We start from the raw sequence: 14,135 nt of genomic DNA, 5'->3' as shown, positions 1-14,135 counted from the left end.
TCTTATATTATTGCATGATAACAAAGCTCTCAAATCAAGCTATCAAATGAAACAGTTGATTAAACTTCCTTCAGCTGGTTCCTCTGCCTTGTAACCATGCTACCCAAGAAAGAACTATTAAATGTACAGGCACTTCGCACATGTGAAAAATACTAACAACTCAGTACTAATTTTCTATGAAGCTGACAACTGGTTTAGAAGAGTTCACTAGGGATCACAGGGTAGCTAATGCAAATTTCTAGATTCAGTTCTCTCAGATCATGTATTACCTTAGGTATTAATGTTTCTTTTCTTAAAGAACACTGTATCCCACATTATTATTCTCTGGCTTCATAAAAAACATCAGCATTTGACTTCAACAATTACTCAGTGCTACTCAAATTCCGCTGTTCAATCACTATTTTTTCCTGAGGTCTGACTGACCAGTACTACAAAAATTCTCTGTGATGCTTAAAAGGAAATTATGCAGTGAGCATTACACATTTTTGTTTATCTTGCCACAGGTGTTACTAGAGATCCCTATACACATAACTTTTTTTGCTCTGTGTTTCTGCTTTATTATTAGTTTTGAGTGTTTGCTGAAGTTATGAATACGATACTGTGGAAGAGCAAAGCTAACACCATCTGCACAGAGAATAAAAAGGACAGCATAAACCACACAACTGAGTTAATATTTCAAGAACAAAAATTTAATTTGGTATGCAACTTTTTCCTAGGAGGATCTTTATTTTCAATGCTATACATGTGAAAATAAGAATGAATAAGTGGCTCATTATCTACATGTATAAAAATATAAACATCCTATCAAACATATGCAAAGTCACCCTTCATGATATGTATCACTGAAAAGACCTATGCCTTAACTTCTAATTAAAAGACTGCCTTTGTTGTTTTGTTAACAGTGCTTGTAATGCTACTGCATTCATCCATATGAACATAAACTGTGAACAACAGCTATAAAATACAGGACTCCAGTATTGTGCCTTTAAATTTCTGCAAGTTTTCATGCCAACAAGTCAGCAGAGTCATTATGTTTATCCATTCTTCGAGCTCTCAACAGAACAGACCAGCAAAACTCAGTGACTTTGCCTTGGGCATCTTTCCTTTTAAAAACTTTACTGCCGTTACTAAGTAATGGTTCAGAAAAATACCATCTTCTGTGGCAAACCATCAAATGACTATTATATTTATGGCACCATCATTTTAAGCCTGCTGACAATACTGATAATGAGTTATCAGTACATTAAAGGCCCATTTCTTAACACTAATAATGCTCAAAAGTTTTTAGCACAAAGACTAAAAAAAATCATCTGTTTATATTACACCATTTTCACATAAAAAATGAGAATTACTGGGTTGTCTGCCAGGAAAGGGACAGGCAACCATTAATGAAAACACAGGCAATCTTTGTTTTAGAGATGCATTCAACCACCTGGAAGTTTAGTTACAATTCACATTCAAGCAAGTATGTCATCTATTTCAGATCTACAAGCTGATGATACTCATACTCGGTTTTTCCATAGAAACAGGTATAAGAAACCAGTAAAACATTACCATGTTATGTACATAATGTGAAAATGCTCAGCTAGACATATTATGAAATCCTGTAGCACTAAAATGATTAAAAAACTAAATGATTAGTGTAAAATGTTTATATACTGTATATATATGTACATTAAATCACAAGGTCAATTTAAAACTGCCCCTATTCATAGCTCCTATGATGGATTTAGTAAGCTACAAGAGTCTTAAAAAAAAGAAAGCTATCTAGAGCAAATCTGAACACTTTACTGAAAACTGATTTTATACAAAATCTTAAAAAACATACTTCAGAGATACTTAACAGAAACTAGAAAAAGACGGTCGTTATTCTTGAGAAGGGCACTGTAAAGACCTAGTAGTTGTGATCAATGTCTTTTCACTTGTGGTATAAGTTAAGCACAAAGAAGTCATCTCAGAGTAAGGCATAAGACAAACAGACTTCACTCCATCTTCAGGTGTATTGGCCTCTCACTGTATCTTATTGCTCATCTAATTTGGCAGGTTTACATTTCTATCCTTTAAAAAATACCCCATAATACAGCTATCTACAAATAGACAGTGCTTTCATATACACATCTTCAATTTAACCACACTGATAAACAACCTCGCTAATATTTTTTTAAAAAAGCCATGGTGATGTAATTTCAGTTTTTTGCAGTTGTGCATGCACTTAATGAAAGCCCAAGTGGTGAACAGAGACTGAGCATTGAAACTCAATAGAAATGTAGCTACAGCTCTTTTCAAAGGAATTAAGGTTTTTTTTTAAAAAACCCTACCATTAAATTCTTTGGTTAGAATACAAGTGCTAGCAGTATTTCTAAATTTGGAGTTAAAACTAGAACTAGATAGAACTAGAATTATTATTCAAGAGTTTTAAAAACATTACCTTCAAGCCTTTAATGTTTACTGCTAAATTCTTCAATATCAGATACATTTAGGATATTTTTCTGTGATGGCCTGAATGGGCTAAACATGTTCTTAAATCAAGTTTAGGTTTTTAAAGGAAAGTGCTTTTATACTCCAGATTTCAAGAACTTATTAGAAAGAGCTGCTCAGTCTTCCCTACTGTAAAACCTGAGGCTCAGATAATTTGTTCCAAAGCAGACTCTGACTGCCTCCTCTGGGAAAGACTGTTAGACAGCAGTAGAAAAATACAGCTCAGAAGGGGTAATTGCCCCTGAAGAAAGTTGGCATCATTCGTGTTTTTCTAAGGACAGGGCTCAATCCTTTCTAAGAAGCACTACGTTTGTCTAGGAAGAGGTACACAGCTCTTAGCAGTGTCAGTGCCCAGATAATACTGCTATGAAAACTAAGAAAATGGTTCTTTAAAAAGTGATTTTGTCATCAGTTCCATTGGCTTCAGAGTTTTACAGCACTAACATGACAAAAAGTAACAAGGGTGCTCTTGATGACTTTTATAATGTACATCTGCAATAATTCAAGGTACATGATTTCAGCTTCCCAGGATACAGGCCCTACCCTTACCCAGGCAAGCCTGGTTTCACCTCACTCCCATCATCTTGAGGGTGTTCAAGGAAATAAGCATTGAGATTTCTGTCCATATTATAGGCAGGAACTTCAAGAGAATTATAAGGACTTCAGACCACCCATGGAAGGTACAATTCACAAGCTCTTTAATTTTTCAAAGTGTCATTGCTTTTTACCTCTCAAGGGAATAAACACATGTCTCTGAGGACATTTTATAGTTCAAATGGTTGGTTATCCAGCAAACCTGTCCTTTCACATCAGCCTTACATGCTTGCTGTGCAGGCCCTGCTCCAGTTTAACAGCTTGGAGAGAGGAATTCAGAGACATGGGGAGCAAAGAGGGGAGATGGAAGGAACCAGTCGTGAAGGGCCACATGCATGCCTCCTGCAAAATTACTCATCTCAACAGATAAAGTATGAGTCAGTACAAACCCCTCAGTCAGGCTTCCCTTCTATGTGACAGTTCTTCACAGACAGGAATCACTTGGATGGGGGTGGAAGAGGGTTAAAAATGGACCATTTGGGGTCTGTCCAACAAGGCAAACTCCCTCGTAAGGGTATAGGTTTGGGAAAAGACAGCCATTTGTCATGCCATCTTCAACAGAAGTTGCTCGAAGCAACTTTAAAGTTTCTCAGCCCCTAACCGGATGATTTTTAGAATGCCCCACCCTGACAGAGTTATACCTCAGCTCTGTGTGTGGAGAGGGACAGGGACTGGGTGCACATGCACACTTTCATGGGACAGGTATTCGTCTACTCCCAACGCTTCTCTCCTTCCTCGCTACCAACACAGCTACTGGGAGATGTGGGAGGGAGGGTGAAGGTGGGAGCCGGGATGTGGTGGCTGACCAGGGACGCGGTGGCCAAGCAGGGACACGGCAGCCGAGGCACAACACAGTGAGCTCCTGCCCCCGGGGCCGTCAGGAGGTGCTGCAAGAGGGGTGAGGGCTGCGCCGGGGCTGGCCAGCCCTGTGCGTGGAGGCAAACACCGGGGTGAGGAAAGCACGGGGGGACACGGCCCCCTCCACATCCTCCTTCCTTCGGGATGGGAGGGAGGGGACCTTGGGTGCGAGGGTGTGCAGGGGCGGCTGTCTCGTCCCCACGCCAGGGGCTGGTCGGGTGCTCAGTCCCGGCAGAACACATACTCGGTGTAGCTGGTCCAGATCTTGTCATCGGCCGGACCGCCCTGCTCGGGGCCGAAGGCGCAGGTGCCGGTGGAAGAGCAGGCGGCCATGCGGAAGCCGGCCTCGGAGAGGCGGTCGAAGGCTTGCTCGAGGAAGTTGAACTTGAGGTAGTAGCGGGCGGTGTAGCGCTCGGGAGGGCGGTCGGGGTCGCGGCTCTCGTTCAGGGTCTCCCCGAAGACCTCCTTGGCCAGGGCCGTCTTGCCGCAGACGGTGATGCGAGCCACCCGCCGGAATTTGGCGTCAGCCTGCGCCTCCCGCCCGATGGTGTAGGAGCCCCGGTAGCCGATGGTGATGTAGCCCGAGCGCCGCCCGCCCGCCCCGTCCAGCGACTGCGAAGGCGTGAGCAGCGGCCCGCCCGAGGGGCTGCGGCTGGCGGTGGGCGACGGGGCGGACGCCACGGCCCCGCCGCCTCCTTCCAGCGGCTCGGCCTCCAGGTAGCCGAGGAGCGGCGGCGGCGGCTCCTCGGTGCAGATGGAGCCGTCGCGGTGCAGGGCGGCGGGGCGGGCGGCGACCGCCCGAGTCTGCGCCAGGCGCCGAGCCAGGTCGGGCAGCTGGAAGTACTCAGCCTCCCGCTGGAGGCGGCTGCGCTCGGGGAAGTGCTCGGGCAGCACCAGCTGCAGGTCCCGCAGGTAGTCCAGGATGTAGCGGAAGAGGAAGCCGTCGCGGTCGAGGAAGAAGCGGCCCTTGCTGTCCCGGGGCAGCTCGCTGGGCTGCTGCTGCGAGAACATGCGCCAGAGCAGCGAGTCGCGCACCGAGACCACGGTGCAGCGCCGCGTCACGTACACCTGCCCGCCCACGTTCAGCTCCACGATCTCCGGGAAGGATGACCAGCCGCCCGTCGCCGCTGCCGCCGCCCCGCTGCCCGGCGCCCCGCCGCCCGCCGCGGGCGACACGCCGCCGCCGTTGGGCAGCCCCCGGGCGCTGTCCGCCAGGGCCATACCGGAGCGAGCCCGCCGGAGCCCACGCCCTTCCTCCTCCTCCTCTTCCTCCGGCCGCCCGGGCTACGGCGGGGCCGCCGCCCTCGGGGGAGCGCGCAGCCCTCCGCTGCTGCCCGCCGGAGCCTCCTCCCGCCCCGTCTGGCACCGGAGCCGCGCTGCCGCTGCGCTCCCCGCGGCCGCTGCTCTGCCCGCTGCCGGACAAGCTGCTCCGTCGGGCTGCGAACGGAGAGCCCCGGCGGCGGCGGCACGGCCGTGTTTATGTAGCGCGGCCGCACCTCGCGGGAGGCGTGGGAGGCTGGCGGGAGGCAGAGCCGAGCGCACGGGGAGGGGAAGGGGACGGCCCTGCACTGACGCAGGGTCCCCCGTCGTCGTCCGTCCCCCCCGCCCCGGTCCTCCTTCCCGGTTACGGTGGGGAGCCTCTCCCCGCCCGGGGCACGCTCGCCGGACTCCCTTCGGGTGAGCACCGCGGTGTGCGTTCAGCAGGGATAAAAACCGTGGGCGTCTCCGCTCCCTCCCTGCCTCCTCCAGTCCCCTGAGCGAGGCTTCGGCTCGCTCCTCGGCTTCTCCGAGACGTCTCGTCTTTTGGCAGGCAAGAAAAGCCTTGTATTTGCTCTGAGGTGCTGCAGCGGGCAAGCGGCGGCGGGACGCTGCTCATCCTCGTAAGGCTTGTCCCAGCCCTCGCCAAGTGAGAACCCCAGCGAGATAACCATGTCCCTTCCCTCTTGTCGCCTTCGCACGGGAAAACACGAGCGTGTGATGCTGCCCGCTCTCGCCTCACCCGGGTCCCGACCAGTTTGGGGCTTGCAAGACACCCCCATCACTAGGCAGGTTTTTAACTCCTTGAAGGACTCCGTGAAAACGCCCCGCCGATGTTCATTCCCGGAGGGAAACTCGGCGGCTCGCACCGTTGGGTGGTACAGAGCGTGTCCTCCTAGGAGTACCCCGCCCGCCTGGGGAAGACCCTGGTGGCGAGGGACACCCCAGAGCGAATGGGGTCCCCTCCAGCTGCCTGGCAAGCGGCACTTTACTGCGAGAGCCAGGCTCCTGTCTGTGTGCATATTTGTGCATTTAGGTGCCCTTACAGCTCAGATTTAATTAGGATTAATTAGGTACATCGGGATCTGCGTGAAACATAAGCACCTATTTAACATGCGCTGGTAGAAAGCATTTAAGTTATGTTTCAGGCATTTGCTTGAATTTAATCTACGTTTCCGTCTCTCTTTGCAAGCAACAGTAAAGAGCTGCTGCCTTGATGTATTCAGTTACTCTCCCGTGGGAGTTCAAGTGCGCTTTCTTCCTCGAGAGAAGAGTTCAAAGGACAGGAAGGTCTGAGGAGTAGGAAGGCAATGGTCAATGCTCTCCTTCCGTAGAGGTGAACGAAGCCCTCTCTGGACTAAGCTGCTGCAAGTGCCCCACTGCAGTGGTCTGCGAAGTAGAAATCAAAAAATGCAGAGGCAGGGGACAGAAGTCCTTCAGAAATTGAGAAATGGGAAAGGAAGGAAAGGCAAGTTAGTTCTCAAGAAGCAAGATATGTTTACCTAAGAGAAGAAGAGGAAGAACAGGAAGAGTTGAGAAACAGAAGTTTTGTAAAGGGAATGGATGATAGGGAGCGATGTGTCTAGGGATAGCTGACAGGCAGATATTGTGGTCAAAGGAAGGAGATGGGGTGCTCTGGGGAGAGTGGACACTTAGAATTTACAGGAGTTTCATCTGAGTAAAACTAAGAATATGGTAACAAAGATGCAGACCATTACTTTTTCCATGTTGGAAAGCCAGTTGCCAGGACTTTGAAGACCAAGTATTTTCTTTTGTGGGAGTGAAATTGCAAAGTAGGTTAATATGATGTTTTGCTGACATTTTGTTACATTTTTGTTACGTTTTGTTTCTTCTTTTTTTTTTTTTTTTTTTGAAGTAGAAGAGAGGTTAAAGCAGTTCTAAAAGATGAGGGCAAAATAAAATAATCCTGAATTATGTTGTTTTGCTACCCATTTAAAGAGCTAGAGGAGAAGAAAAAGGGGGGAAAATAATGTGACATGTGGTGCCACGCACAGAATCTTTGTTTTCTTCCTGTGTACTATTTCAGGGTCAATTCACCAGAGTAAAAGCACATGAAATTTTCACATGGTGGTTTGCTGGTGACAGTTTTATGGAGTTGCTTTTACCTCTTGGTCTCTTAATGTGTCATCTCCCCCCGCATCACCCTGCTCCCGGCCATACTTAGCAAGAAGCCACCTCAAGAGCCTCCCACAGATTCGTATTTTAAACTCCACTTCCCTAGTGTGGGCTCTCTATTGAGAGCACTGTGATTAAACTGTGCACCCAGAGGATGAGATCATATAATGCTTGAGCAGGCACTTATTCATAGCAGAATTTGCAATGGAAGATTTTGTACCTACCAGCAGGTGAGTCTTAACAAATGCTCCCATATAAAAAAATGAGATCTTTAATTCATCTGTTAATTACATTTCATTTTTCTAGCATTAGGTGAGTTAACAAAAAAAAAAATAAAAGCACTGACATATTTCTTAGACTTGAGCTATCTATTTGCCTTGAGCTTTGTTAGATTTGAGACCAGACTTTGAAAGGCCTGAGCATAATGGATTCTTCCAGCGCATATTTTCAGAAGCTTCAGAGATGAGTAAATTATGCTGCTCCTTCAGCCACCAGATCCCCAGAGCTTTACCTCTACCAGCCTACTGTCACATGATGTCCAAAGCCACGCATGTTAAAGCAGTGGGAGGGAACTCAGCACTTTATTTGTCCCACTGTCCCAGGTCTTTTTTTAAGTGCAAAAACCAGTCCATCCCACTGCAGTGTTCTGTGTGTCAATGTGAAGCTGACTCCAGACTCCACTTCAAAAAGGAAGCAAGGAGCCTTCTCATAGGAAGACACTTCATACAGCCTGTTCAACAGTGCTGGGCAAAGACCCAGCTTGCGGTGTTTGTCTCTGAGATAGATGTCATTTTCCGGGCTTAAAAACATGCCCAGCACTGAAATTACTGTTTTGAAGCTACATCTCTTCAGAGAAATAATATTCTGTGGGCATCTCACTGCTGCTTTATGCCTTGCCTGGCTGCAAGGCTTTGGTTATTGTAACTTCTTTCGTCAACAGATTTTTCCTCTTTTCACAATATGTTCATCTAATTCTTTCTCCGTTTCCTATCTCTTTTCATTTGGCAACGTTTGTCTCAGTGAGGAGAATTGGACTTCGTCTGTGGGTATTACAATGGGTAAATATATCAACAGTTTTTTACTTATGTGTCAGTCACTGGGTTGCGTAACATAGTCATAGTGGTTTATTCTTGTTTTGTGTGGGTGACAGTGAAATATTGGTACACGTAACGTTAAAGACTGCCACAGAATGCCTCCTGGAAGGCACACAGCCCCTGTAAAGGACATTAAATATTAAATATGATCTAATAAACAGGCAAGGCTTTATGGCAGTAAATGCGTAGTTGAATTTCTCTGACTGTGCAATATTGTGACATTTCTGAGCATTAGCTCCTGCAGTTCATTTCAATGTTTACTATCAGCTGCTGACCAGCACTAGTTATGGGCATACCATCTTAACCTGACAGGATACAACAGCTTTTCTTATTTTAATATTTCAAGAAGTTTACATTGATTTGGGGGGAATTTGTTTAGAATTAGGAGGGGGTTGTGGCTTTTTGTTTGTTTGTTTGTTTGTTTGTTTGTGGGGGGTTTGCAGGGCAGGCTTTCGTTGTTTCCATGTTTACAAAGGTGCTTCCATCACGATGGGCCCCTATTTTGCGTTTTGGGCGGTACACCCACGGATGATCCAGGTTTATTCAGGGAGGACTTTCCTTCACAAGCCGTAGATGAAGGGTAACACCTAGTGGGAGTAAATCCACACTGCAATTAAGAAATAGAAAGAGCTCTAAGGTATTACCAGCACGACCCAAGGCACATAAAGAGAAAACTATACTTTTTTGGTAGATGTAAACTATTATATATTCGCCTTCTTTGTGAGAAATTTAATAGAGCAAGAACACATTTTATCCCTCTTCTGAACTAAAGTGTTGGTTTATTATTTCTTCTCACAGTCTGCACTGTGGGAAATGGTATAATATTGCTTAGAAAATACCTAATTGCATATGACTGTGTTTTTTCAATTTTAATACTGAATTCAGTGAAATATTTAAAATAATGAAAAGGAGTTAGTGATCTGAACTGGAGGTTCAAATATGCTCATTTAAGCTTCACAGTCTTCCTTAGAGGACGCATGAAAAAGAGTCTAGTAGTCCCACAGCAGAGCATATTGCTACACTGCCTTCACATTTTGGGGACTTATATGCTCTCTAAATGTGTGCAGTTCTATAGGTTTGACTTTGACAGTCAATGGGTGGCTATTAGGTTGAAACCTTTCCCATTTCTGAATCATTTTTCAGAGTGAAATTATCAGCCTTAGCATTACACTCAAATGATACCAAGTCATATTTCCAAAAACTTAAATTGTGCATTATTCCACTCAACGACAGAAGAACTCAATTCCTTGTAAAGAGAGTGCTCTCTCTCTCTTTCTCTTTGCAAACTCCGTTTCACATGCTCTATTCACAAATGCACACATTTATAGATTTCAATATTTCATGTGAATTGTATTGAATGTTACCTGTGAGCTTACGTGTGATAGTATCTGTTCACAGAGATTGTCTTTTCTGTGTGTTTGCATATACAGTTGAATGCATTTAGCTGGAACTGCATGTTCTAGGAAATCCAGCAGCTATGAAAGTCCCTGTATTGAAGCATGAAAGATGTTGAAAAACCAGAATAATACAGGCTGTAAGGGACCTCAAAAGTAATCAAGGGCTCATCATGCACTTTCCTTCTGCCAGGTGCTACAGACATTGCTTTGGATAATTTTGTGAAAGCAATGCTGTGCAGAGTCTAGGGAAGAGGGAGAGAGGGAGAGGAGGACAGACATTAGCTGTGTATTCTGTGTCCTTGGCCAATACAGAACTACAGAGTGTGACTGTGAAACATAATCAAGTGAGCAATTAGTGAAGGTCAGAGCTGTGTTAATTTCCTTCAAGCACCTTTGCAAAAATCGAAAGACAAAAGGTACCCTCTCAATATCATGGGGACATGCAGGTAGTTTCTACCTTGATAAAGAAGAGCACTGAAGGTGACACCTTCCACACACACCTTGAGCATCACTGAATTTGGATAACACAAAAAAGTGGCTATGCACCTTTGGTCAAATGGGTAAATGCACCCAGCTGCTTCTTTTCAGGTGATATCTAGGAAAACGTGATACTTGATCTCCTGTTTCCCTGCTTTGCTTAATTATCAGGAAGTCACAGCTCTGTCCGATACCAAAGAAGCAGAGGACAGCTGTGTCATTTTATCACAGGGAGTGGTGAGGTATTTTACATGCACGACATGGGAGGCTTTTCTCCTGTGCTAAATTGCTCACAACCCCTATGGAGCAGCTTTAAATCAGAGTTCTTTTTGTGAGCCTGGGCTCTCTGAAATTAATCTTCCATATCTCTGTGAAACATTTCAGTCATGTCTTCAAATCATCCCTCACCAATTCTCCTATCTGTGAATAAATAGCATTCTGACCTAGCTTCTACCACAGCAACAACAGAAAGACAACCAGACCTCTGCAAATGTGAGTGGAAACTGCATCCATTTTCTACGTTAACCATCAGCCTTAAGCTGTCTCTTAGAGCTCAACAGTGTGAGGATTCAGCAAAAGAGCTCTCCTAATAGGGAAAATACAAATCATTATCTAGCTAATTAAGATACAAAACCCAACTTCTACTCCCACCTCTTACCAGCCTGTCTGCCTGTAGGGTTGGTCAGGCTTGAGAATAGATTTTAGAGGGTTAAAAGAACATTTTTGGTGCTTTTTTGATACAATGAATAGATAAGAGCCTTGATCTGAAGAGGAGCAAGTTAAAGGTTGTCCCTAAGTCTATTCTTCCAGGAAGATAATCACAAGGTTGGTAGGAATTCTATCCAAGAGAGAATGCTTTTTAATGAAATTTTCAAAATTTACGGGTCTTATTTGCACCATTTCCTTACAAAAATGTGGGTTTTTAAAAGGAATTCAAAATGTATTAAGGTAATTATTCTTTTCAACAGAGTGATTTCTCCAAGGTAGAATAGTTAATAACAACATTGGTGACTGTGTGCTTCAAATTTTTGTATGCACTTTAGCTGTGATTTGGAGGTATACTGTTCACTAATCTAACATGTTTCAAAAGCGTAACCATGGTCAGTGAACAATAATTAATGAATTTGCTTTTGCTTTCTGTCACTATGTACCAATGCAAGCTGTGCTTAACCAATGTTAACTCTTTAAGTTAGATTAAAACAAACAAATGAAATGCAGTAATTCATTTTGACAGACTCAGAAATTGAATGTGCTGCTTTGTTCTCTTTGCATATTTTTCTGTTGAAAACAATTTAAAATTTCTATTATGTTTAATAGAAGAAATATCACAATCCTTAGCAGGGATGCTTACAGCTTCTGCAAACATATGAAGGGGGTGAAAGATCACAGCAGGCACTCTAGTATAGATAAATTGGCAAATCACTTTTTACTACCTTAAGTGCCTTGCTTGACTACCTGAGCAAAACATGTTTGCACTAGCTTAGTTTTTTTCTCTGGTGAGATCTAAGTTTGTATCCCTGATGGCAGAACTGACCTTATTGGTGTCAAACCCTGCTTGTTTCACACCCCATGTAAATTGAGTCATGTTAGAATGGCACCACAAGGCTTGTGCAGGGTTTCACAGGCCCCTGCTTGCTCACATCCCCTCAGGGTATCAGTCCTGAAGGATACTTTGAGTAGAGGTGGTTCCAGCTTTCTACAGGGCTTCACAGTTAAGTGTCTCTCCACCAGACTTCATCATCTCTCAACACAGGCTGAAATGAAATTAATGAAGTCTCATTAGAGAATATCACTGTTCACTTCCACAGAAGTGAAGACAAAGAACAATTTCTTTACCCGTAAAGAGGGAGAGAACCTTTAATGTCAGCACACTCAAACTTGTTTCTCCTTTGGCCTCAGAGTCTCCTACATGGTGAGTGCAGCTCTGCAAGCTCTTAGCTGCTCCAGACATCCTGGAAAATATCCATTCTGTCAAGACCTTGCCAAAGTACACGTCACCAATGGCTATAGCTAGAGTTCATGCCAGTGAGGACATCTGTGAGTGAAGGCTGTAATTAGAGACTCTTAGCTCCTGCAGGCAGTGTATCTCAGCTGTTCAACCCATTCCAGAAAGAGATGCTGGACCTCCTATTCACTGATACCCTTCCTGACCTGCTATGTAAAATAATGTGTCATGGAGAATACATTTCAGTTACTTGGCAGGGGAAATGATTTGCTGCTAAACTGCCAAAAATCTCTGCCTAGAGGGTGAGATAGCAAACAGCCTTCTGTTAGGGCCAAAGCTGAGTTTGCCAGAACATTTCTTTCAGCGCTTCTCCTTAGTGGTTTCCAAAACTTCTCCTACATGTTATCCACTGCATAAACCAACCTGATTTTTGGTGTGGACTGAGCCAAGCTTAAAGAAACTTGGAATCAACTTAATCAGGCATAGCTGATGTTTCCCAGCTTGCTGATGTGCCATGCTAATGAGATGTTATTGCCCAAAGTAATGAAAAGCATCTGTTTCTTACCTGTGAAGAAAGACTGAGAGTTGCAGCAGTTTGTTTGAAGGTAAGTTTGATAAGCTTATTTTCCTTCTTAGAAAAGTTCACTGCATGTATTTTGCTTTTGGCCTCTTGCAGAGGCCCAGATATAATTTAATTAATGGGCCTGGAAAATTCTGAATGTGCTTTCTTGTACCAAGTGTTTTCATGGAGGGATTACTGCTCTGCTTTGTAGGGATATCCTGTAAGATATCCTCTATCTACAATAGCTGGGAGTTTCAGTTATGTATGTAAAGGCAAATAATATATTATCACTAAAAATGAACATATCAACAGAATAAACGTTCGAGAGACTGTTTGGGACATCTATGAGATATATGGAATGAAGAGTGTAAGTGTTTAGATTTCATGAAGTTTAACAAAGTAAATGTCTGGATTTACAGAAAATAACAGCCACTTAATTCCAGCAGCCTGCAGAGTCTTCAAGCCCTCAAGAATATAGGAATTAGATTTTCAAGAGGCTCTCTTCTCTTTGTATACTGCAAGCTGTTGGAAAAAAAAATTAATTGCTTATGAACTAAGCACAGGAATCATTTTTCCTGTGTCAGCAACATGAAAACAGCAGAAGTATATGCCCCAAAGTTTTGCTATCCTGGAAACAGTTATGCCCATGCAAAGGAAATTGTTTATTTGTATTCACCTTTTAATTTCTCATGAGTGTTGTGTATGTACAGTTCTTCAAATGCCTTTCTCAGAAAATGGAAAGCTTTCTTCATTATTGTTTGTATTTTTAACTGAATGCCTAGAGTCTAGATTGTATAAAATCCTTTCCAATAAAACAAGCAGGAAAATATATTCATCTCAAGAAGGTTAAATCACATATAAATAGGTTGAGATTATAGGATGGATCTTAGTGAAGGGGAAGCTTATCTGAGAAGCAGGAGATAAGCATAAAGCCTGCAGTCATAGTGACAGTAAAAGGCTTCTGAAATAAGAAAAGATCTCTTTGTAAGTCAAGATACTGTTTGTGACTGACAGTCTGAAAGAGGGAAAAAATTAAAACTGCCAAGTGTAAGGATTGTTAAGGGGGCAAAGAAGAAAGGAAGAAATGAAATATATAGCTAAGAAAAAGCAAAATAAGTACAGAATTATTATTTATGTATTTTATGAGCCCTCAGGCCCATCTTGTCAGTGGTTTTGGGTAGTACAATAGCTACATAGCCATGTATTTAATAGTGCATATAATACTGATAATAAATGTGGTTATTCAAACCTGTTTGATAGTGGAGTGACTTTAAAATACTCATCAGTAAACTACCCGGATAATTTCTTGTCTTAACCTCTCAGCATCTGTCCCCAAG

The 14,135-nt window shown here is 44.0% G+C and overlaps 1 protein-coding gene across 1 annotated transcript; it reads right to left on the bottom strand.

Annotated features, from left to right (window-relative positions):
* Nucleotides 1-667: 667 nt before the first annotated feature.
* On the bottom strand, nt 668-6,152 carry KCTD12 (potassium channel tetramerization domain containing 12). The gene has a single exon (XM_085058117.1). The coding sequence runs from the start codon at nt 5,149-5,151 to the stop codon at nt 4,153-4,155; it is 999 nt and encodes a 332-aa protein (XP_084914243.1). The 5' UTR covers nt 5,152-6,152; the 3' UTR covers nt 668-4,152.
* Between the last annotated feature and the right edge of the window lie 7,983 nt (nt 6,153-14,135).

Source organism: Lichenostomus cassidix, chromosome 1 (genome assembly GCF_008360975.1).
Source record: "Lichenostomus cassidix isolate B80296 chromosome 1, HeHo_3.0, whole genome shotgun sequence".
In the NCBI taxonomy this organism is placed as follows: domain Eukaryota; kingdom Metazoa; phylum Chordata; class Aves; order Passeriformes; family Meliphagidae; genus Lichenostomus; species Lichenostomus cassidix.
This window is presented reverse-complemented; position numbering and strand designations above follow the sequence as displayed.